Raw genomic sequence first — 23,188 nt, forward strand, 5'->3', positions numbered from 1 at the left:
GGTCAGATTTTGGGGAGGGTGGAGCAGTGGGGCTGAATAGAGGGCCAGCTATAGGTGGAGATTGACAAAGATGTCGTGGACAGAAGGACAAGACAAAGGGAATGTAAATGGGGTGATTAAGGCTAAGAAGGGTGCTTATAAAGAGATATAGTAAGAAGTCTTATAACACCAGGTTAAAGTCCAACATGTTTGTTTCAAACACTAGCTTTCGGAGCACTGCTCCTTCCTCAGGTGAATGAAGAGGTACGTTCCAGAAACATATATATAGACAAATTCAAAGATGCCAGACAATGCTTAGAATGCGAGCATTTGTGGGTAATTAAATCTTTACAGATCAGAGGCTGAATGTCCTTGACTGCTGAAGTGTTCCCCGACTGGAAGGGAACATTCATAGAACATAGAACGATACAGCGCAGTACAGGCCCTTCGGCCCACGATGTTGCACCGACATGGGAAGTCAAAAACTAAAGGCCATCTAACCTACACTATGCCATTATCATCCATATGCTTATCCAATAAACTTTTAAATGCCCTCAATGTTGGCGAGTGCACTACTGTTGCAGGTAGGGCATTCCACGGCCTCACCACTCTTTGCGTAAAAAACCTACCTCTGACCTCTGTCCTATATCTATTACCCCTCAATTTAAGTATATGTCCCCTCGTGCTAGCCACCTCCATCCGCGGGAGAAGGCTCTCACTGTCCACCCTATCTAACCCTCTGATCATTTTGTATGCCTCTATTAAGTCACCTCTTAACCTTCTCTCTAACGAAAACAACCTCAAGTCCATCAGCCTTTCCTCATAAGATTTTCCCTCCATACCAGGCAACATCCTGGTAAATCTCCTCTGCACCCGTTCCAAAGCTTCCATGTCCTTCCTATAATGAGGCGACCAGAACTGTACGCAATACTCCAAATGCGGCCGTACCAGAGTTTTGTACAGCTGCAACATGACCTCATGGCTCCGGAACTCAATCCCTCTACAAATAAAGGCCAACACACCATAGGCCTTTTTCACAACCCTATCAACCTGGTTGGCAACTTTCAGGGATATGTACATGGACACCGAGATCCCTCTGCTCATCCACACTACCAAGAATTTTACCATTAGCCAAATAGTCCGCATTCCTGTTATTCTTTCCAAAGTGAATCACCTCACACTTCTCTACATTAAACTCCATTTGCCACCTCTCAGCCCAGCTCTGCAGCTTATCTATGTCCCTCTGTAACCTGCAGCATCCTTCCACACTGTCTACAACTCCACCGACTTTAGTGTCGTCTGCAAATTTACTCACCCAACCTTCTGTGCCCTCCTCTAGGTCATTTATAAAAATGACAAACAGCAACGGCCCCAGAACAGATCCTTGTGGTACGCCACTCGTAACTGAACTCCATTCTGAACATTTGCCATCAACCACCACCCTCTGTCTTCTTTCAACTAGCCAATTTCTGATCCACATCTCTAAATCACCCTCAATCCCCAGCCTCCGTATTTTCTGCAATAGCCGACCGTGGGGAACCTTATCAAACGCTTTACTGAAATCCATATACACCACATCAACTGCTCTACCCTCGTCTACCTATTCAGTCACCTTCTCAAAGAACTCGATAAGGTTTGTGAGGCATGACCTACCCTTCACAAAACCATGCTGACTATCCCTAATCATATTATTCCTATCTAGATGATTATAAATCGTATCTCTTATAATCCTCTCCAAGACTTTACCCACAACAGACGTGAGGCTCACCAGCCTATAGTTACCGGGGTTATCTCTACTCCCCTTCTTGAATAAAGGGACCACATTTGTTATCCTCCAGTCCTCTGGCACTATTCCTGTAGCCAATGATGACCTAAAAATCAAAGCCAAAGGCTCAGCAATCTCTTCCCTGGCTTCCCAGAGAATCCTAGGATAAATCCCATCAGGCCCCGGGGACTTATCTATTTTCACCTTGTCCAGAATTGCCAACACTTCTTCCCTACGCACCTCAATGCCATCTATTCTAATAGCCTGGGTCTCAGCATTCTCCTCCACAACATTATCTTTTTCCTGAGTGAATACTGACGAAAAGTATTCATTTAGTATCTCGCTTATCTCCTCAGCCTCCACACACAACTTCCCACCACATTCCTGCCTGGTGATTGTCGCGCGATGTCTGTTCATTCGTTGTCGCAGCGTCTGCATGGTCTCACCAATGTACCACGCTTCGGGACATCCTTTCCTGCAGCGTATGAGGTAGACAACGTTGGCCGAGTCGCACAAGTATGTACCGCGTACCTGGTGGGTGGTGTTCTCACGTGTAATAGTGGTATCCATGTCGATGATCGGGCACGTCTTGCAGAAATTGCCATGGCAGTGTTGTGTGGTGTCGTGGTCGCTGTTGTGAAGGCTGGGTAGTTTGCTGCAAACAATGGGTTGTTTGAGGTTGCGCGGTTGTTTGAAGGCAAGTAGTGGGGGTGTGGGGATGACCTTGGCAAGATGTTCATCTTCATCGATGACGTGTTGAAGGCTGTGAAGAAGATGTCGTAGTTTCTTCGCTCCGGTAAAGCACTGGATGACGAAGGGTACTCTGTCGGTTGTGTCCCGTGTTTGTCTTCTGAGGAGGTCGGTGCGGTTTTTTGCTGTGGCGCGTTGGAACTGTCAATCGATGAGTTGAGCGCCATATCCCGTTCATATGAGGGCATTCTTCAGCGTCTGTAGATGTCTGTTACACTCTTCATCTGAGCAGATCCTGTGTATATGGAGGGCTTGTCCATGGGGATGGCTTCTTATGTGTGTTTTGGGTGGAAGCTAGAGAAGTGGAGCATTGTGAGGTTATCCATGGGCTTGCGGTAAAGCGAAGTGCTGAGATGACCGTCCTTGATGGAGACGAGCATGTCCAAGAATGCAACTGATTTTGGAGAGTAGTTCATGGTGAGTCTGATGGTGGGATGGAACTTATTGATGTCATCGTGTAGTTGTTTCGGTGATTATTCGCCGTGGGTCCAAAGGAAACAAATATCATCGTGTATCTGGTGTATAACGTCGGTTGAAGGTCCTGTGCAGTGAGGAGGTCTTGTTCAAACTTGTGCATGAAGATGTTGGCGTATTGAGGTGCGCATTTGGACACCATGGCTGTTCCGTGCGTCTGGATGAAGAACTTGTTGTCGAAGGTGAAGACGTTGTGATCCAGAATGAAGCGGATGAGTTGCAGAATTTTGTCTGGAGATTGGCAGTTGTCGGTGTTGAGTACTGAGGCTGTTGCAGCAATGCCGTCGCCATGGGGGATGCTGGTGTAGAGTACCGAGACGTCCATTGTGATGAGGAATGTTCCTGGTTCTACAGGTCCATGGGCGCTGAGGATCCGGGTCACTGTCCATGTGGAGTTTGCACATTCCCAACGTGTCTGCATAGGTCTCACCCTCCCAACCCAAAGGTGGATTGGCCACGTTAAATTGGCCTTAATTGAAAAACAGTAATAGGATACTCTAAATTTCTTAAAAAAAAATAATTGTTTCTCAAATCTTAGTTTGAGGAAAATGACGACAAAAAATGAGCCATTGCAACAAACTGTATTAATGGCTATTTTCGGCCCAGTTTGGGTCAATCAGTGCTGCAAATCTAAAATTCTCATAGCCTTGTTCAAATTCCTCCTATTGTCTCACCCCATCACATCTCTGTGGCCTCCTCCAACCCTCAGATATCTGTGTTCCTCCAACTCTGATCTCTTGGAGGCCATCCAACTTCTTACACCCTACCACTGACAACTGTGGTTTCAGCTGTCGAGGCCCTCGGTTCTCAAATGCACTCCCTCCCTGAAAGCACCCTGCCTCTGTGATGGTGTTCATATCCATCAGATGGACTGTTCTGTTGAATCTATATTATCCCAGTCTGTTTTGGTCAGTGTTTGAACTCTAGCCGATGATCACATATTCAGTAAGTGGCAGACTGCGATCAGTCTTTAAACATTATATCCATTCAAATAAGATATTCATTATTTTTCACATCTCTCAACAGATTATGGAAGAAACAAATACACAGATAGCCTGGCCATCCAAACTGAAGATTGGAGCAAAGTCGAAGAAAGGTAAGTTACCTTTGAGGAGAAATTTGATTCCATGAGAAAAAGGTCCAAACATTTGGAGAACAAAAATATCAATAAGTTTGCATGAGTGAGATACTGAGTGAATTATTCAGTTGTAGAATACAAAATCACAGCTTGCCAAGGCACAGCTTCCCAGTGGGCATGATGCCACCAAATTCCAGGATCAGGAATGACATTCATCCAGCTGCTGTGTGGCAAATGTTGGACATTTGTACTCCCTGTCTACTGCACTGAATTGTACGCTCATAATATGACTTTAAAAAAATAAATTTAGAGCACCCAATTATTTTTTCCACTCAAAGGCCAAATTAGGACAGCCAATCCACCTACCTGTAATATATTTCTCTTTTAAACTAGTCGAGTTGTTGAAATGAGCAGTCGTCTTCTTGTCAAGGTAAACAAATTTATTGAGTAATATAAATAAATATTGTGAGCTCATTTTACTTAATACTCAACTAGTAAAAAGAACCAATTGTAGAGATAACTAATTAAATTATACAATACCATACTTTGATAAATAATAACTTTTTCTCTCTCTAGCTTTCCTATGTCTGTTCTCTCTACACTCCTGATACACACTCCTTCAGAAAGAGCGGGAAAGCTATTTATATAGGTCCTGATAGTGAGACATCCCGTGTTCAATTGCTTCTACTAGCACTACATATATTGATCATGTATATTGATATACAGAGATTACTACATCCCCCCTTTTTATTTAACATTTTCTTGCAAATATTAAAAGAAAATTTTACATTTGAAATGCAATGGTTACATAGTACAGCAATCACTAGAATTATGTAAAAGTTCACAAATTCAGTCGATTTGGTCTTCTTTGGTCTTCTTCTCCTTATGGATCTTCTTAATCTCAATGGTGATGAAGAAGTTTTAATGTTGTTGTTGATTGTCAGATTGGAATTTAGTTGTTGTTCAACTTGCATTGAACACTATGGAGGAATTATGTCATGGCGACTTTTAATCATAGACAAATCTTTGGAATTGAGAAGATTCGTTGAAGCACCTGTGTCTAATTTGAATGAGATTGAAATATTATTAATATGGACAGTAGTCATCCGTTCGTTGCTGACAATGTTGACTTGTTGATCTTTCATTGCTTGAAGACCCTTTTTATTTTCGTGAAGAGCTTTTTTTGTTGCTTGAAGATCATTCATTCTTGTTTGCTTGCAGACTAGTCTTCGTGGACCCTTCAACCACTCCAACAAAGAAGCTATTTTCTAACGAGAAAATGTCTTCACCTTGTGTGAAATCTTGTTGGATATTGATTTGTTCATCTTTGTCAACAGCTCTCACATTGTAGTTCTTTTTATGTGCAGGAGGAAGATAACTTGAGGATGATTTAAAAAAAAAAAAAAAAATTTTGAGCACCCAATTATTTTTTCCAGTTAAGGGGCAATTTACCATGGCCAATCTGCGTATCCGGCACATCTTTGGGTTGTGGGGATCAAACCCACGCAGACACGGGGAGAACATGCAAACTCCACACGGACAGTGACCCAGGGCCGGGATTTGAACCCAGGTCCTCAGCGCTGTAGGCAGCAATGCTAACCACTGTGCCACCGTGCTGCCCCAACTTGAGGATGATTGACACTGAGAAGCATAATGATTCATTTTTTTAAATCTCAGACAGCATTTTCCAAAAGTAGGACAGTGTCCCTTTAAGTGGGTGTTGCCACACCTATGACACATCAACACGTTGTCGCCGTGAAGAATTAGTGATGTTCGCGCAAGCGCGGACCTCTTTTGCGGAGTCTCACATTTCTGTGCGAAGTGCCCATATACTGAGTTGGGAAATGCGTGCGCTGGGTAGCTGCTGTTCCGAACAGTCTTCTGTTCTGCCTGCGACACCATTTTTATCCTCTCTGCCTCATGGTAGACTTTCATGCTTTTTCCCTTGGCATAAGATTCTAAATACTGACTTTTGGTCTGTTCACTGGAGATGCATTTCTCTATCGCGATTTTCAATGTTGAATCATTTTGCCGAATTAAAGCTTCTCGTACAGTATCATCAGTTATTCCATAAACAGTTTGATCCCTCACAAGAGAATCATGACGATCAGCATAGTTACAGGTGTGAGCTAAGAGTTTGAGATCTGTAATGAAGTTATTCACCGGTTCACCAACTTTTTGGACTGGCTTATGAAACTTGAATCTCTCTTTTAAAAAAAAAAAAAAATTTTGTTTGCATTTTGCAATGGTCATCAAATTTCGTGATTATTTGTTCAAACTTTGACTTATCTTCACCAGCAGCAAAATTCAACGAATTGTAGATTTCAATTGCTTGCTGTCATGCTAGGGACAGAAGCAAAGCCATTTGTCTTGCTTCAGATGTAGCATTTAAATCACTAGCTTCCAGATAGAGCTGGAATTGTTGTTGAAACAACTTCCAGTGGTCTTTACATGTCTGGGAGCTTGCACTTGGTCCATCGAAGGATTCCGAAGTTGCGATGGCTTCACCAGTCGAATAGTTGATTCCGATTTTTCTTCTTTTTTGTTCAAATTTTCTTTATTAGTCTTTCTTAAAAGCCTACTTTATTCTGGTATCATGTTATATTATTTTGTGCAATATATATCTTACTCTTTTAAACCAGCCGAGTTGTTGAAATGAGCAGTAGTCTTCTTGTAAAGATAAACTAATTCATTGAGTAATGTAAATAAATATTGTGAATTATTTTTACTTAATACTCAACTAGTAAAACAAAGAAACAATTTTAGAGATAACTAATTAAATTATACAATACCATGCTTTGATAACTAATAACTTCTTATCTCTCTAGCTTTCCTATCTCTGTTCTCTCTACACTCCTGATACACACTAGCGGGAAAGCTATTTATGTAGGTCCTGATAGTGAGACATCTAGTGTTCAATTGCCTGTACCAGCATTGCATATATTGATACACAGAGATCACTACACTACCCTGCACATCTTTGGGTTGTGGGGGCGAGACCCACTGAGACACAGGGAGAATGTGCAAACTCCACACGGACAGTGACCCCCAAGGCCAGAAGTAAACCCGGGTCCCCGGCGCCGTGAGGCAGCAGTGCTAACCACTGGACCACCGTGCCTCCCATATATGACTTTTCTAACTCTCACCTTCAATGCTTTGGCAGCAATATCTTTAGATTAACGCCACCCCCCCCCCCCCCCCCCTCCCCCCTCCCCCCCATGCGAGTCTCCCTTAATTGGAGAAAAAATAATTGGGTATTCTCAATTTTAAAAAAAAACTACAGTCACAGAGTGAGGGAGAAATTAGAGCTGAGTATTAGCAGCGTATATATGAAAAGTGACCCCCAACCCTTCCAGATGTGGCTGAAAGCTGCTGTGCACAAGATGAAGGCAGAACCAAGAAAGGAAATCCTGAGATATATCAGGGCGATCGGGTGGACAAAAGAGGTGAAGCCATTGTGCGATATGATGTAGGTCAAGTAAGTAAATTCGCCATAGTACCAGGTGACCAGAAGCTACTTTCCCCAATGAGGGGGAGAGCTGGCTGGTAGTGATTTAACCTGAGGGTCACCACACCGTCAAGCGAGGAGCTAGTTGAGATAGCGGGCCTTCATGAATAACCTCAGCGTTACTGGAATTGAACCCCTGCTGTTGGCCTTGCTTTCCATCACAAAGCAGCTGTCAGCCAACCAAGCTAAAGCCCCCCCCCCCCCCTTCCACCTCCCCAACTGAGCTAAACCAGCTCAGGAGGATGTTGTTCGAGCACATACACAGAGGCAGTGGAGAGGCTGAGCATGCTGGGAAAGGAGAGTGGCTAAAATCTGCCTTCACACACATTGTGGTTGACCAATGCCGTTTCAGGGTGAAAACATGAATAGAGAAGCTTTAAGGAGGGAGGGATGAGAGTTCAGTTGAGACTGAGGTATGTTGAGAAGGGAAAGGGACAGTTGACGACAAGATGGTGATTGGCAGGTTTATGGAAGGGGTAAGAGGAGATTTTGGGGAGTTGGTGGGATGGCGATGGTGGGAGGTTGTTCGTCTTGGAGGCTCGAGACAGGTTAATGGCGGCATTCACTCTGATGCTGAAGAGGGGAAATTGAAAATGAGGTGGGAGGATAAAGGGAGCGAGCTTTACAGTTAAAGCTTGTAATGTGATGGTGTGGTCGTTCTGTTAGGTTAGTTCATTGAAACTAGTGGCAATAGAAATTCAGTCATTTCATTTCAAGTAACAGAAGCGGTCATACATTCCATATCCACCGAGTGTTTCAGTTCTCTCTCTTTGATACATACTGTGTCATGTTGCTAAGCATTAATTCATCAATCCCAATGACAAAGTGCTTTGTGTCAATAGGAGCGATTTATTGAATCTATCATTCATTTGCCATGCTTTTGGAGAAGAATGGGATATTGAACATCAATCTTCTGTTAAGTGTCATGCTGCTGGTTAGGTAGCCATGGCCCATGAGGCATTTGTGGATTCAGATTCCGTGAATGCCATTTTTACACCTCATTGAAGAACATGTCTTATGTCTCGGAATGATCAGATGGCAACTTGTTTTCAAATGTAAGCTAACTTGGAAATGAAACAGCGGAAGTCAAAGGTGAGTGAATGTAATTGTAGTTGCCACCTTGCTGTGCAGGAATCTGCCTGTGATGGAAGTGCTATCAAATATAATGCATTTAAACTTCAAGTTCAATGACTTTCATAGCTGAAAAATGAAATGAAAATGAAAATCGCTTATTGTCACAAGTAGGCTTCAAATGAAGTTACTGTGAAAAGCCCCTAGTCGCCACATTCCGGCGCCTGTTCGGGGAGGCAGTACGGGAGGCTGGTAGCTCTATGAAAGCTTTCATTCTTGTAGCTTTTTAGCGCTTACCTCGTGGCGTTGACCAGTACCGTGTGAAAGGCTGGCTGACAAAATAGTGGCTCGTGGGATAGGAGGATCAGTGTCTGCTCTGACAAAAAGCAAGTGACTGAAGAACAGAAAACAGAGAGCAATAGTAAATGGTTATTATTCAGAACAGAGGGTGGTAGACAATGGTGTCCCCCAAGGATCAGTGCTAGGATCACTGTTTTTATTATTGATGCACATTAATAACTTGGGTATTGGAATACTGAATAGAATTTCAAATGAATTGCTGATGATATCAAAGTAGGAAGAGTGGCAGACAGTGAGGATGATGCCCGCAACAGGGCACAGATGGACTGGCAGAATGGGCAGATGAAATTTAACACGAGAAGTGTGAGGTGGTGCATTCTTTTCAGAAGGGATTAGGGAGAGACCAGATGTGCCACTCCATGGAACAATTTTTAAAAGAATACAGAGACAAAGGGATCTGGGGTTGCATTGTTTATTGAAAGTGGCGGGGCATGTTGCGAGAATGGTTAGCAAAGCGCGTGTGACCTTGGGCTCCATTAGAGGAGACAGTGGTATTGTCACTGGACTAGTAATCCAGAAACCCAGGGTAATGCTCTGGGGACCTGGGTTCGAATCCAGCAAGGGCAGTTGCTGGAATTTGAATTCAGTAAAAAATCTGGAATTAAAAGTCTAACGATGACCATGGAACCACTGTCGATTGTCGTAAAATCCCATCTGGTTCACTAATGATCTTTAGCGAAGGGAATCAGTCATCTTTACCTGTCTGGCCTCCATGTGACTCCAGGCCCACAGCAGTATGGTTGACAGATTGAAGACTTTGGGCATGAGCTATTGAGGGGATGTGAGGAAGGACTTTTTAATGCAGTGAGTGTGGTGGAAGCAGAGGTGAAAGTATTTTAGATGGGCACTTGATAGAAATAAACTTGCAGGGGCATGGGGGATTGAGATGGGATTGCTCTACAGTTATCTTGCATGGACCCAATAAGCTGACTGGCCACTTTCTCTATTGTCAATGAGTCTATAATTCAATGAGCATGAGCAATTTTAACTCTGAGTTCAATCAAACTGCGACTGATCTGTACTTCAGCCCCATTTTCCCATCTATACCGTGATATAATCAATGACTACTAAGCAAGGTTGTAGTACAACTGAAGGCTTTAATAAGCTAGATGTTTCCCCCAGCCGCTCAGGTACAGAAAGGAAGCTGCTGGGGCTGCACGGGCTCTTATACCCCGCCTTGCAAGGCGGAGCTACCATACAGTCTCGACCAATAGACAACATGCATTATCCACCAATGGTGTTCTAGCATTGCTAGGTACCTTAATACCTCTAACCAGACATTCACCCCCTGTTTACAAAAAAAGAGTCCGGCGGGGGTGGTGGCTTGGTATTACAACTTTGCAACATGGTAGGATTTATGGTTATGGAGGTACCGTAATACCTCCGCACAGCGTTTTGACTTATAATCATAACTATTTACAAAATATTTTAGTATTTTACAATTTCACAAATAACCAAATACATGTTACAGTGAAGCAATCAGTCGATCGGGGGCCCTGGTCGTCCTCTGTGATCGTCAAAGCTTCGGTGGTGACGCCGGTGGAGGTTCAGGTGTCTGTGACTCCGGGAGCGTGGTTTCGATCTCTGTGGCAGCTTCAACACCCCTAGACGGCGCTGGTGGGGGAGCTGATTGACCTGGGAAGGGAGCATCTGCGGGATGCGTCGGTGGGCGGGGGGGGCCTGGACGGGACCAGCGGAAGAACTGATCCACTGTGGAGAAGACCTTGTATTGTGCGATCCTGTTTACCAGGTCGGATATGCGGGGGAGAGGGTACACATCCAGCTGCGTAAACCTGTTGATGGTCTGACTGTAGTCTATGACCATCCTATTCTTCTCCCTGGTCTTGAGCTCTCCAGGGACTGTTGCTAGCTTCAATGACTCCTTCCCTCAGTAGCCGTTGGACCTGTGACCTAATAAAGATCCGGTCCTGGACACTATACCGTCTGCTCCTGGTGGCGACGGGTTTGCAATCCGGGGTGAGGTTCGCAAACAGGGAAGACGGATCGACCTTGAGGGTCGCGAGGCTGCAGACAGTGAGAGGGGGTAAAGGGCCGCCGAATTTGAAAATTAGACTTTGGAGGTTGCACTGGAAGTCTAACCCTGTGAATGTGGCTGCGCAGAGGTGGGGAAGGACGTAGAGCCGGTAATTTTTGAACTCCCTTCCCTGGACCGTGAGGTTTGCTACACAAAACCTCTTTATCTCTACTGAGTGGGAACCGGAGGCCAGGGAGATTTTTTGATTAACAGGGTGGACGGGGAGAGAACAGCGCCTTACCGTGTCGGGGTGTATGAAGCTCTCTGTGCTCCCAGAGTCGATTAAGCAGGACGTCTCGTGTCCGTTGATTAGCACCGTTGTAGTAGCAGTTGAGAGTGTTTGAGGCCGAGACTGGTCCAGGGTCACCGAGGCTAAATGTGGCAGCAGCTGGGTGTCCTCGTCGGGCAGTGTGTGGTCATCTGCACTGGGGTCCTGGGAGTCCATCCAAGATGGCGGCGCCCACTGGTCGAACGTGGCTGTGGGTGCACAAAATGGCGGCACCCATCCATCACACGCTGCGTCCGTGGAACAAGATGGGGGTGCCCGGAGGCCACACGTGGCCCTGGAGGAGGAAGATGGCGGCGCTCGCTGGCCGCACAGGGCCCGTGGAGATGGTTGTAGTGGCGGTCCGCATTCGCTTCCGGAGACCGCAGCGACTGCCCGGGCCTGGCAGACTGCCACGAAATGGGCCTTTTTGCCGCACCCTTTACAGGTGGACGAACGGACTGGGCAGCGCTGTCGGGCGTGTTTGGCTTGCCCGCAAAAATAGCAGCGGGGTCCCCCGGGGTGTGCTGGGCCGTCTTGCAGCACAAGCTTGTCGGGGGGGGGTGTGGGGCATCACCTCGGAGTCGGCCGCAGAGGGGTTCCACGCTGCCCAGGGGGCTGCCGCGCGGTCGGGGGCGTAGAGCGGGCATTTCGGGCGGCCACATCCAGGGAGCCGGCAAGGGCCCGAGCCTCCTTGAGGTTTAGCATTTCTTTCTCCAGCAAACGCTGGCGGATTTGAGAAGACAGCATACCTGCAATGAAAGCGTCCTGAATCAACAGTTCATTGTGGTCGTTTGCTGAAACTTGCGAGCAGCTGCAGTTTCTTCCCAACACTAGGAGCGCATGGTAGAATTCTTCCAGTGACTCACCAGGAATTTGTCGCCTTGTTGCTAGTAGATGCCGGGCGTAGACCTGATTTACAGGGTAATGTTCCTTTCAGCAACTCCATTGTGGCATCAAAGTCATCCGCGTCCTCGATGAGGGTGTAGACTTCTGGGCTCACCCTCGAGTGCAGGATCTGCAGTTTCTGTTCCCTCGTGGGTGTGTTTTCTGCTGTTCTGAGGTAGCCGTTGAAGCACGTAGCTGTCTAATCCTTTGAATGTTCTAGTCACCTTTATTCAATCAAGCGGGAATGATACGAGGCGAATTGCTCCGTTGGAGAGCCAGTATCGACATAACAGGCCGGATGGCCACTCTCTGGGCTGTACCTCGTTCAATGATTCAGTGAACCAGCTCGGTAGGATCACACAAGCTAGGTTTATGAAACCAGTGCTCAATTTGACTCCAAAACAAAATCCTGCGGATTCTGCAAATCTGAAAGGAAAAACAGAAAATGCTGGATAAACTCAGCTGGTCTGGAAGAATCTGCGGAGCGAAACACAGTTAACGTTTTGGGAACTGTAGAAGGGTAGTTTGGAGCCGAAAAGTTAACTTTGTGCATCTTTCCACAGATGCTTCCAGGCCTGCTGAGTTTATTCAACATTTTCTGTTTTTATCTCAATTGAACTCTTTTGGTGCTGTTGTAGGGGCTTTTCACAGTAACTTCATTGAAGCCTACTTGTGACAATAAGCAATTATTATTATTATTATCATTCCGATCTCTCTTCTGGGAGATGGAATTTCGGATTTCCATGACCCTTGGTGTGGACAAGCTGTTCCTGATTTCACTCCCACTTGGCTAAGCTTTGAGAAGGAACTTTTGCTCCGACATCTGCTTATTACATGCCGAGGGAGAAGAACGTGCTTTCTAGACCTGTGTATGCTGACTGCCTTGGGTTGAAGTGAGCACCATTTGTGTCCCCCCCCCCCCCCTCACGGTGGCGTAATTGTTGGCATTGATGTACAAGTGCGGTTACACACCGGTGGCCAAACTGCACCCTCAGGACCACTTCTGGTGCCTGACCCCTGGCAGCCTGCCCCTCGAAGCTCAGGCAGTTCAGTCCTGTTCGTGCTCACAGTTATTGGCTGGTCCTGATTGAATTTTATGGGTCTGGAAAGGGAATAAATCAGTGAATAAATCCTAAATGAGAACACCAAGATCTGTTAGTATTGGCAACTTGAAATAGATGAAAATTAATTGGTACTTTATAAGTGGCCCTCAAAGGCCCATGAAACATACCCAAGCAGTTCACAGAGCCAAAAGGCTTGGACACCCCATCGGCTGGAGCAACACTTTGTCCTCCATTTTATATCTGCTTCATTAATTCCTCCAATGCACCGTAACAAATACTAGAATGAAGAAAGCATAAAGATTTTAAAATCCTGATAAGAATGGCATTTGTTACTGTTATTCGAGCATGACACTGTCCTAATGGAATCGTTCACCTCTTTTGCTGTTGTATTTCATTCCTGCCTTTCGCATGAGCAGAGTATACAACTACAACTTGTTTTTGTATCGTATCTTCAACAAATAAAACATCCCAAGGTGCTTCACAGAGGCATTATGTTCACGCAATCTGACACTGAGCTGCATAAGAAGTTATTAGGGCACGAGTAAAAATGTCGTCAAAGAGGAATGCAAAGCAAACTTGTTCTTGGCCTTGCACATAAAAAAGCTTATTTATAAAGCACCTTTCACAAGACAACATCCCGATGTGTTAAGCTGCCATTGAGGTACATTTGAAGTGTAGTCACTGTTGTGATGTCAGAAACATGCAGGACAAATATGGATGCGTGTTTAAATTTACTTTGTTTTATCAGTTACTTTTTTCTTGCTTGTATCTTCTCTTTATGTTCCTCCTGTTGGTTGTTGTTGTTTTTGTTTTCTCTGGGTTATTTTTCTCCTCATTCATCTCTGTTCTTGTTTGCAGTCTCTCTGATGCGTTTACTCTCTCGATGTAGCACCTTTCATGAGCGCAGGAAATCCCAACGCGTCAATGAAGTACTTCAAAGTTGTAACCACTATTGTAATGTAGGGACACAGGAGCCAATTTGTGCACAGCAAGCTCCCGCAAACTGCAACGTGATAATGACCAGCTCATCTGTTCTTGTGATGTTGATTGAGGGATGAATGTTGGCCAGGACACCGGGGATAACTCTCCTGCTCTTCTTCAAAGTAGTGCCGATGGAACCTTTGACATCCATCCAAGGTCACGATGGGGCTCCAGTTTAACTCCTCAACTGAAAGGCTACTCCATCAACAGTGCTGTATATCTTTATTTGGGATTGTAAAATAGGAAATTATGTTTGTGGGTGGAATTGGGTATATTTGGATCTCGGAAGCTGTAAGTGTATTCTTAAATGCAATATAATGCTCACTCACTGGACGAAGGTAATGTACTATTCTGGGTTGGAGAAGACCTTTCTTTTCCAGGTGGTTGTGAAAAGGTTGCCTCTAATTATATTCCTGGAAATACATTTTGAAGTCGCACGTGGTAACTACTATTTTCCCCATGGATACTTTCAGAATTCTTTTCTTCTCCTTTTGAATTAAATGCCTTTTCATCTCCTCCGAACCATTCCAAGTTGGTTGTACTAAATTACTGATGCAGCACGACACAATTGTTTTGGGAAATCATGGCTTTTCAGGGAAGGTTGTTAGAATATGATGGTGCAGTCTGTTTGTACATGGCTTAATCTGTCAGAGACTCTCCTCTCTGATGCTGCAGGGGCAAATTCACAATGTACCTCTCCTCCCCTGCCCTTGGAGGGCATTGGTGACCATGAGCTTCCATCAGATTATGTAATGAACTTCAATTGGCTTTATTGGTTGGCCAATTGGAGTATGAGCTCCCTCAATGATAGCTCATTGAGGGGGCCCATGTAAGCACCTGTGTAGGCTTTGTGAGCCAGTCTTAAGTTGACTGGACTGCTAGCAGCACTGTTTGTAGCTGCTCCTGTGATATCGTTATTGTAAATAAATATTGGTGTGGTGACGGAACTCCTGCCTCCCGTGGATTACTACAGTGGCGACGAGGTAAATTAAGAATTTTGCGGAGACCAGCTGCCGCACTCGGAGGGTAAGCTTTGCCATTTAAAAAATGCAGTTTTTTGGGAGGTTAGAGGCATTCGACCCGGCTATTGAGGACTGGTCCCAGTATGTGGAGAGAATGTGTTACTTCTTCCGGGCAAATGATATACTGACGGACGAAAGGAGACGGCTTATCCTGCTGTCGGCGAGCGGACCCTCCGCTTTCGCCATTATACGTAGTCTGACTTATCCCGATGCTCCGGACACGAAGACTTTCCAAGAAGTAACGGAATTGGTGAAAGAGCACTACGACCCAAAACCACCCCTCATTTTGCGTAGGTACAGATTCTACACAGCGAAGCGGGAAGACGGGGAGTCAGTCACTAGTTTCTTGACCCGCCTGAGAAGGCTGGCGGAAAAATGTGAGTTCGGCCCGACGCTAAATGAAATGCTTCGGGACCGGTTAGTGTGTGATATAAACGACCTCACAATACAGAAATGCCTGTTGGCCGAAACGGAGCTAGACTGCAGGCAGGCGTTACAGCTCGCACTGTCCCTAGAAAAGGCAGCAAGTGGGGCGCAGGAACTACAGGGCACGCCAATGGAGGTAGATACCTGTGAGAGGGACTACCACAATGGGTCCTGCTACCAGATAGCCGCTCTCAGGAAAAGCCTGAGGAATAGAGGGAAAAAGGAAAACCCCAGAATTGCCCCCAAGTCTGCCAGGACTAACAGGAGACAGAGGGAAGTACCGGCTGAGGCTCCCCCAACAGAGAAGGAGCGTTTCTGGCACCAGACAGAGTGGGGTAACAACGACAGAAACCCTAGAAGGAGGTGGCAAAAGAGGAATAGCAGGTGGGGACACAGGGAAGTACACAACCTAGCCACCCCATCCTCCTCGGAAGGGGAACAATTATATAATATTGCAACAAAGAAAGCAGAACCCATTAAGATTACCCCACGGGTGAACGGGCAGACGACAATAATGGAAATAGACCCGGGTGCGGCCGGATCAGTAATGGGAGTGGCAGCATTTAGAAAAATCAAAGATGGACTCCAGCCACTAACCCTAACAAAAACATCGACGAAACTTAAAACCTACACGGGGGAACCCCTGGAAGTTCTAGGCACGACTCATGTACCCGTGGAATATGAGAAACAATTGCTCAGATTACCGTTGACGATAGTAGAGGGCTCCGGACCGAGCTTAATTGGACGAAACTGGCTGAAAGACCTAAAATTAGGTTGGATGAAAATTTTCCAGAGTGGAAGCGGGCAGTTGAGTGGAGTACTCCAAAAATACCCGGAGGTCTTCCAGGAAGGTTTGGGGGAAATCATAGGCGCCAAAGCAACTTTGCACGTGGACCCAGAACCCTTCCGAAATTTTGTAAGGCCAAGCCGGTACCTTTTGCATTAAGGAAGAAAGTAGATGACGAAATAGAAAGGTTACGGCGCGACGGCATTATCAGACCACTACAGTTCTCGGAATGGGCAGTGCCGGTGGTACCAATTTTGAAGCCAGACGGCTCGACACGTCTGTGTGGAGATTTCAAACAGACAGTAAACAAATACGCACTGCTGGACAAATACCCAATCCCAAATATAGACGACCTATATGCCAAATTGGCAGGTGGGCTTTTGTTCACGAAACTAGACATGAGCCACGTCTACCTGCAGTTAAAACTGGACAAGGGCTCCCAGAAGTTCGCTACGATCAACACCCTGAAGGGCCTTTTTCGTTATACTAGACTACCTTTCGGAGTGTCATCAGCCTGTGCTATATTCCAGCGTACAATGGAAAATATTCTGCAGGGACTACTGCAGGTGGCGATTTATTTGGACGATGTCTTAATCACGGGTAGGACAAACGGGGAGCACTTAAGGAACCTGGAGGAAGTGCTCAGGCGTTTTGCAAAGGCAGGCGTACGGCTAAAAAGGGAAAAATGTGTTTTTCTGGCCCCATAAAAACGTACCTGGGATATAAAGTAGACGAGTCAGGCTTACACCCATTAGAAGACAGAGTAAGGGCAATAAAAGAAGCCCCAGCTCCCACCACGGTCCAGGAGTTACGATCATTTCTAGGATTGGTAACCTATTATGGAAAATTTATTGAAAATAGGGCGTCCATCCTAGAACCCCTCCACCAGCTACTAAAAAAGGGGCAAGAATGGAAATGGTCCGCCCACCAAAACCGAGCATTTAGGGACATTAAGGAGCAGCTGTCATCCGAAAATGTCCTAGAGCATTATGACCCAAGGAAGGAGTTGGTGGTCACTTGTGATGCATCTCCCTACGGGGTAGAAGCCGTCTTAGCCCATTGAGGAAGGAATGGGGAAGAACGGCCAATAGCCTATGCTTCGAGGACCTTGGCGATGGCTGAGAGGAAGTACGCCCAAATCGAGAAGGAAGGACTGGCGGTGATATTCGCAGTAAAAAAATTTCACCAGTATCTGTACGGGCGGAAATTCACCATAGTGACGGACCATAAGCCGTTATTAGGGTTATTAAAAGAAGATAAGTCAATACCCCTGATTGCATCAACTAGAATCCAACGCTGGGCATTGCTACTGGCGGCGTATAGATACGTTCTGGAGCACAGGAACGCGAGAAGCAAATACAGATGCTTTGAGCAGACTTCCCCTCCCGGACACTCCGCCGCAAATACCAAAAGTAGAGGAGACAGTAATGACTCTAAATTTTTTGGACACCCTACCAGTAGACGCACAACATATTCGGTTGTGGACGCAAAAAGACCCAGTTTTAGCCAAGGTGAAGCATTTACTGCTAACAGGGGAATTGGAAAGACCAGTGGAGCCCCAGATGCACCCATACTGGAGCAGAAGGGACCAAATAACCGTAGAAGACGGTATCCTATTATGGGAGCCCGGGTAATAGTCCCAGCTCAGGGCCGTCGGGCAATCTTAACTGAGTTACATCACGGACATCCAGGGGTATCTAAAATGAAGATGCTAGCTCGAAGCTACGTTTGGTGGCCAGGTTTAGACACAGACATAGCAGCCTTGGTACGTCGGTGCCAGGAGTGCCAACAGGGGCAAAGAGTGCCACCAGCGGCGCCATTGCACCCGTGGGAATGGCCAGGCAGACCGTGGACCCACCTGCATATTGACCACGCCGGTCCTTTCATGGGCTCAATGTTTTTGGTGATTGTGGACGCCCACTCCAAATGGTTGGACGTCCACCAGGTAAACGCGGCAAACACAGCATCGACAATTGAAAAGCTCAGGGCCTCGTTTGCAACACATGGACGTCCGGAGGTATTGGTGTCGGACAACGGAACTGCATTCACAAGTGGCGAATTTGGAAAATTCCTGAAGGAAAACGGAGTCCGTCACATTAAAATGGCCCCTTACCATCCAGCGACCAACGGCCTGGCAGAGAGAGCGGTCCAGACACTTAAAGCGGGACTCAAGAAGCAGCCGGCAGCGTCAATGGACACAAAGCGCTCCCGCTGGCTGTTTGATTACAGGACCACACCGCATTCCACAACGGGTATACTGCCAGCTGAACTCTTAATGGGAAGGCGGCTGCGAACGAGGCCGAGTCTCCTTTTCCCAAATTTAACGGAGAAAGTGGAGAAACAACAGGAGGCCCAACGCAGGGGGCATGATAATAGTCGGCAGCAGAGACATTTCCAGGTGGGGGCACCGGTTTGGGTCAAGAATTATGGGAATGGACCAACGTGGGTCAAAGTCACGGTAGAGTCCCAAACAGGGCCCATATCCTATGAGGTATCGATAGGAGGTAAGGTGCTGAAGAAACACCTAGACCAAATAAGGGCAGCGGAACCACACCTGGAGGCAGGCGAAGCAGGGCCGCCTCAAGCTGGGATAGCCTAGACGGAAAGGATACCCATATCCCAGCCCCGAGTAATTTCTCCAGACCCCGTCATCCAGTCGTCAGAGTCGGAGATGGACACGTTCGACGAGGCTGCCGCGACACCTCTCCCCAAGGAGGAGGAAGAACAACTTCCAAGGAGGCCGTCAAGGAAAAGACGGGCACCTATAAGGTACACCCCGCCCATTTCGGAGAACAACCCGGCGGGCGACAGAGAGGTGACAGACCCAGACATGAGGAGCAGGAAGAAGCTCAGAGGAATGCCAGCTGGCAGGAATTCCTTGGACTTTGAGGGGGGAGGTGTGTAATGAACTCCAATTGGCTTTATTGGTTGGCCAATTGGAGTATGAGCTCCCTCAATGATAGCTCATTGAGGGGGCCCATATAAGCACCTATGTAGGCTTTGTGAGCCAGTCTTAAGTTGACTGGACTGCTAGCTGCACTGTTTGTAGCTGCTCCTGTAATATCGTTATTGTAAATAAATATTGGTGTGGGGACGGAACTCCTGCCTCCCGTGGATTACCACAGATTAGTACTAGAGCTGTTTGCCATTGCCTCGCACAGGATGGCTGACCAGCAAACTCTCCTGTGTTTGACCAGCAAACTCTCCTGCATTTGCCACCTGCCATCAGGCGTGTTGGTAGGAATTAAACAGGCTGCTGATAATCACACCATTTGGCCACATTATGAAAATATCCTTCCTAGCAATCAGGTCCTGAAGTGGGACTTAACCCAGACCTTCTGGTCCAGAGGGAGGAATGCTACCAACGGTGCCACAAAGCCTCCATTCACAATATACTGGGTTCTGTATATGTGGAAATAAATTGCACTGATGTGACCTAATCGCTGAGATAATGATATGCATGAGTGTGCGGCAAGGTAGCAGAGTGGTTAACACTGTTGCTTCACAGCTCCAGGGTCCCAGGTTCGATTCCTGGCTTGGCTCACGGTCTGTGCAGAGTCTGCACGTTCTCCCCGTGTCTGCGTTGGTTTCCTCCGGGTGCTCCAGTTTCCTCTCGCAGTCCAAAGATGTGCAGGTTAGGTGGATTGTTAGGTAGGGGTCACTGGGTTATGGAAATAGGGTAGAGGTGTGGGCTTAAGTCGGGTGCTCTTTCCAAGGGCCTGTGCAGACAGTGAGCGGAATGGCCTCCTTCTGCACTGAAGATTCTATGAAATGTTCTGGTATCGGATGGTGAGGCCGTGGCGTTGTGTTATTGTCACTGGACTAGTAATCCAGAGACCCAGAGTAATGCTCTGGGCTCCAGGTTCGAATTTCACTACAGCAGACGGTGAAATTTGAATTCAATAAACCCATCTGATTCACGAATGTCCTACAAGGAAGGAAATCTGCCATCCTTACCTCGTCTAGCCTACATGTGATTCCAGATCCACACAGCGATGCTGTTGACTCATAATTGTCCTCCTCTGAAATTGCTGAGCAAGCCACCCAGCTGAAGGGAAATTAGAGATCTCCTTTTGCTCCAAGCAGACCCAACCAGCCCACATCCCAAGAACGAATATTTTTTTTTAAATTAGGTGGAATCCTGCTTGGCACAGCTCTGTGATAAACTCTCATTTTGGGACAGGACAGTTCAACTTTCAACTTGGTCACCCCTGATATTGGGCACAAGGACAAAGCAATATAGCGAAAGGTCTTTCTCATCTTTCTTCATGCAATGTCTTGATACTTCAGTGTGAGTGCACTAATTATCCAAGTCTGGTCAAACTGCATGTGTTCACATCTCAATCGGGCTAATCTAACCACCAAGAAACATTTCGACTTGTTTTCTGACCAGAGGAAATCAGAGAGACCTTAGTCAGGACAACAGTTTCCCAGTGAGTGTTGGGTATGATTTGCATAGCTGTCTGCTATTGGTGCAGAACACCGGCTTACCATTGGCCCTGGTCGGTCATGTGCCTCTCGACCGATTGGTTGAGACCAGTCATGTGACGGCTCTCCAATTGGTCGAGAGGCTGAGTTAACCACGTCTCCATACCGAGTCAGAACGCCCGGCGGTCGGCCATTTACTGTAGTCGACCGCAGGGCTAACTTCTAGCTTATTAAAGCCTAACTTTTGTACAGCAACTCGTCTCGCGTTCGATTGATGGTTCATCAAGTGTACTGTCAATTTCTAGTTCTGGAGTCAGTTAGGTGCATTGGTTGTTGCTGCCATAGAATAAATTTCTCCAGGTGTGATAGCTGACTGAACCTAATTTTTAAATGATATTTGGTCTAACATGCATTGAAAGACCGAAAGCTCCTTATTTTGTCTCAGTTACCTGTATATGAGAGCGTGCCCAACATTTCCACAATCTAGTTCGCGATTGCACGGCAAAGAGCAAAGCAGTTGATCAATGAAGCTCTGCATCTCCAGTTGGTGGACCCAGCAGCCATTGCTGGGCCCATACAGGGTTCAGGAGGTTGAAGAGAATGTACACACTTTTTAGAATTATGTAGCTCACTGTGCTGGTCACGTGGAGTTCCACCTGGTGAGAGCTCAGATGTGTGCTTGTCACCTCCCTAATGACCAGCTCATGACTGCTTTTTGAGGGTCGAGAGGACATTTGAGGTCCCTGCAGTTCAATTGAGTCAAGACAATGCGACTACGAGTGGAGGAGTGGAAAGTTAAGTTCATGGTAGGCATTTTGATAACGGAGCCAGTCAATCCAAGATGCTCGTGGCCTCTGTGATGGTTGACCCACGATCCGGGATTATTGGCAGGAGGGTTAGCTTGTCACGGGCATCTACCATTTACACCACCAGTTAAGACTACCCATGGATTTCCTAATGGACCCGGCTGGACAAGATATGGTCTTTATTGGTAGGCTGTGAATTTTTATGTTTGCGAACTATGGGTCATTAAATTTTGGCTCTAGCTAATTTGCACCTCTGTTTTGAACTTGGGTTAGTACAATGTGTCCTCATCAAACAAACAAAGACTCAACCCATGTGCATGCCTCAGTAATTTGGCTCAGAGCCTCTCTTTAACACACTGCTGGGTTTCCATGTGCAAGCATTCTGATTTATTGGTAAAGTGAGGAACAAATTATACACCTTCAATGTCAGCACTGAGGGAGTGCTGCATTGCAGGAAGTACCACGTATCTTTCAGATGAACCTTTTAAAAAAAAAACAGAGGCCCTTTCAACTGGATGTAGAGAATCCTGAGGCAATATGTGAAGAAGGTGGGGGGAGTTATCCCAATCATAGAATCCCTGCAGTGCAGAAGGAGGCCATTTGGCCCATTGAATCTGCACCGGCCCTTGCTCCAATAGAGCACCCTACCTAGGCCCAATCCCCGTAACCCCACTTTTAGGCAATATTAGTATTGCCAATTCACCTAACCTGCACATCTTTGGACTGTGAGGGGAAACCAAAGCACCAGGAGGAAACCCACACAGACACGGGGAGAAAGTGCAAACTCCACACAGTCACCCGAGGTTGGAATTGAACCTGGGTCCCTGGCACTGTGAGGCAGCAGTGATAACCACTGTGCCACCATCCTGACTAATAATAATAATCTTTATTATTGTCACAAGTAGACTTACATTCACACTGCAATTAAGTTGCTGTTAAAATCCCCACACTCCGGCGCCTGTTTGGGTACACAGAGGGAGAATTCAGAATGTTCAATTCACCTAATAATATTTAACTCCTGACTAATATTTAGCTCTCAGTGAACATTATTAAAATTGATGCTGTGGTCATTATCCGATTATCATTATGGGTGTAAAATGACTTCTATCTTTTCCGACAAAATAACAATGACCCTTGTCAATGTATTTCATTGATTGAAAAGCACTTTGGGATGTCCTAACAATGTGAAAGAAGTTAGAACAATGCAAGTTTTCCTTTCTTTAAGATTCTTAACTCTTTGACAGATCAAATAAAGTTTTAGTTTCCAACATTGAGACAGTTGGAGGGGGGAAGGAATGATCCTTTCCCCGGAGTGCTGCAGCTAAAGTTCTTCACAGATATACATCAGTGAACAGGACAATGTCAGTGCCTGTCAGAGTTACAGTTCTGTCAGTGGGAGTGTGATATGGATACCTGTGGATCTGCAGGCTGTTTTATAACTCGTCAATAAAAATAAATTCAGCTCTTATGTAAACCTGTCCACCAATTTTCTCTTGTGTGT

The 23,188-nt window shown here is 46.2% G+C and overlaps 1 protein-coding gene across 3 annotated transcripts in view; it reads left to right on the forward strand.

Moving 5' to 3' along the window:
• Positions 1-23,188, forward strand: part of bicc1b (BicC family RNA binding protein 1b) — a 331,511-nt gene that overhangs the window by 173,055 nt on the left and 135,268 nt on the right. For all 3 annotated transcript variants that reach the window (XM_038822313.1, XM_038822312.1, XM_038822314.1), the window contains exon 3: positions 3,995-4,064. In XM_038822313.1, coding sequence (XP_038678241.1) covers positions 3,995-4,064 — 70 coding nt within the window. The remainder of the gene's footprint in view (positions 1-3,994; positions 4,065-23,188) is intronic.

This window comes from Scyliorhinus canicula, chromosome 16, assembly GCF_902713615.1.
Source record: "Scyliorhinus canicula chromosome 16, sScyCan1.1, whole genome shotgun sequence".
In the NCBI taxonomy this organism is placed as follows: Eukaryota; Metazoa; Chordata; class Chondrichthyes; order Carcharhiniformes; family Scyliorhinidae; genus Scyliorhinus; species Scyliorhinus canicula.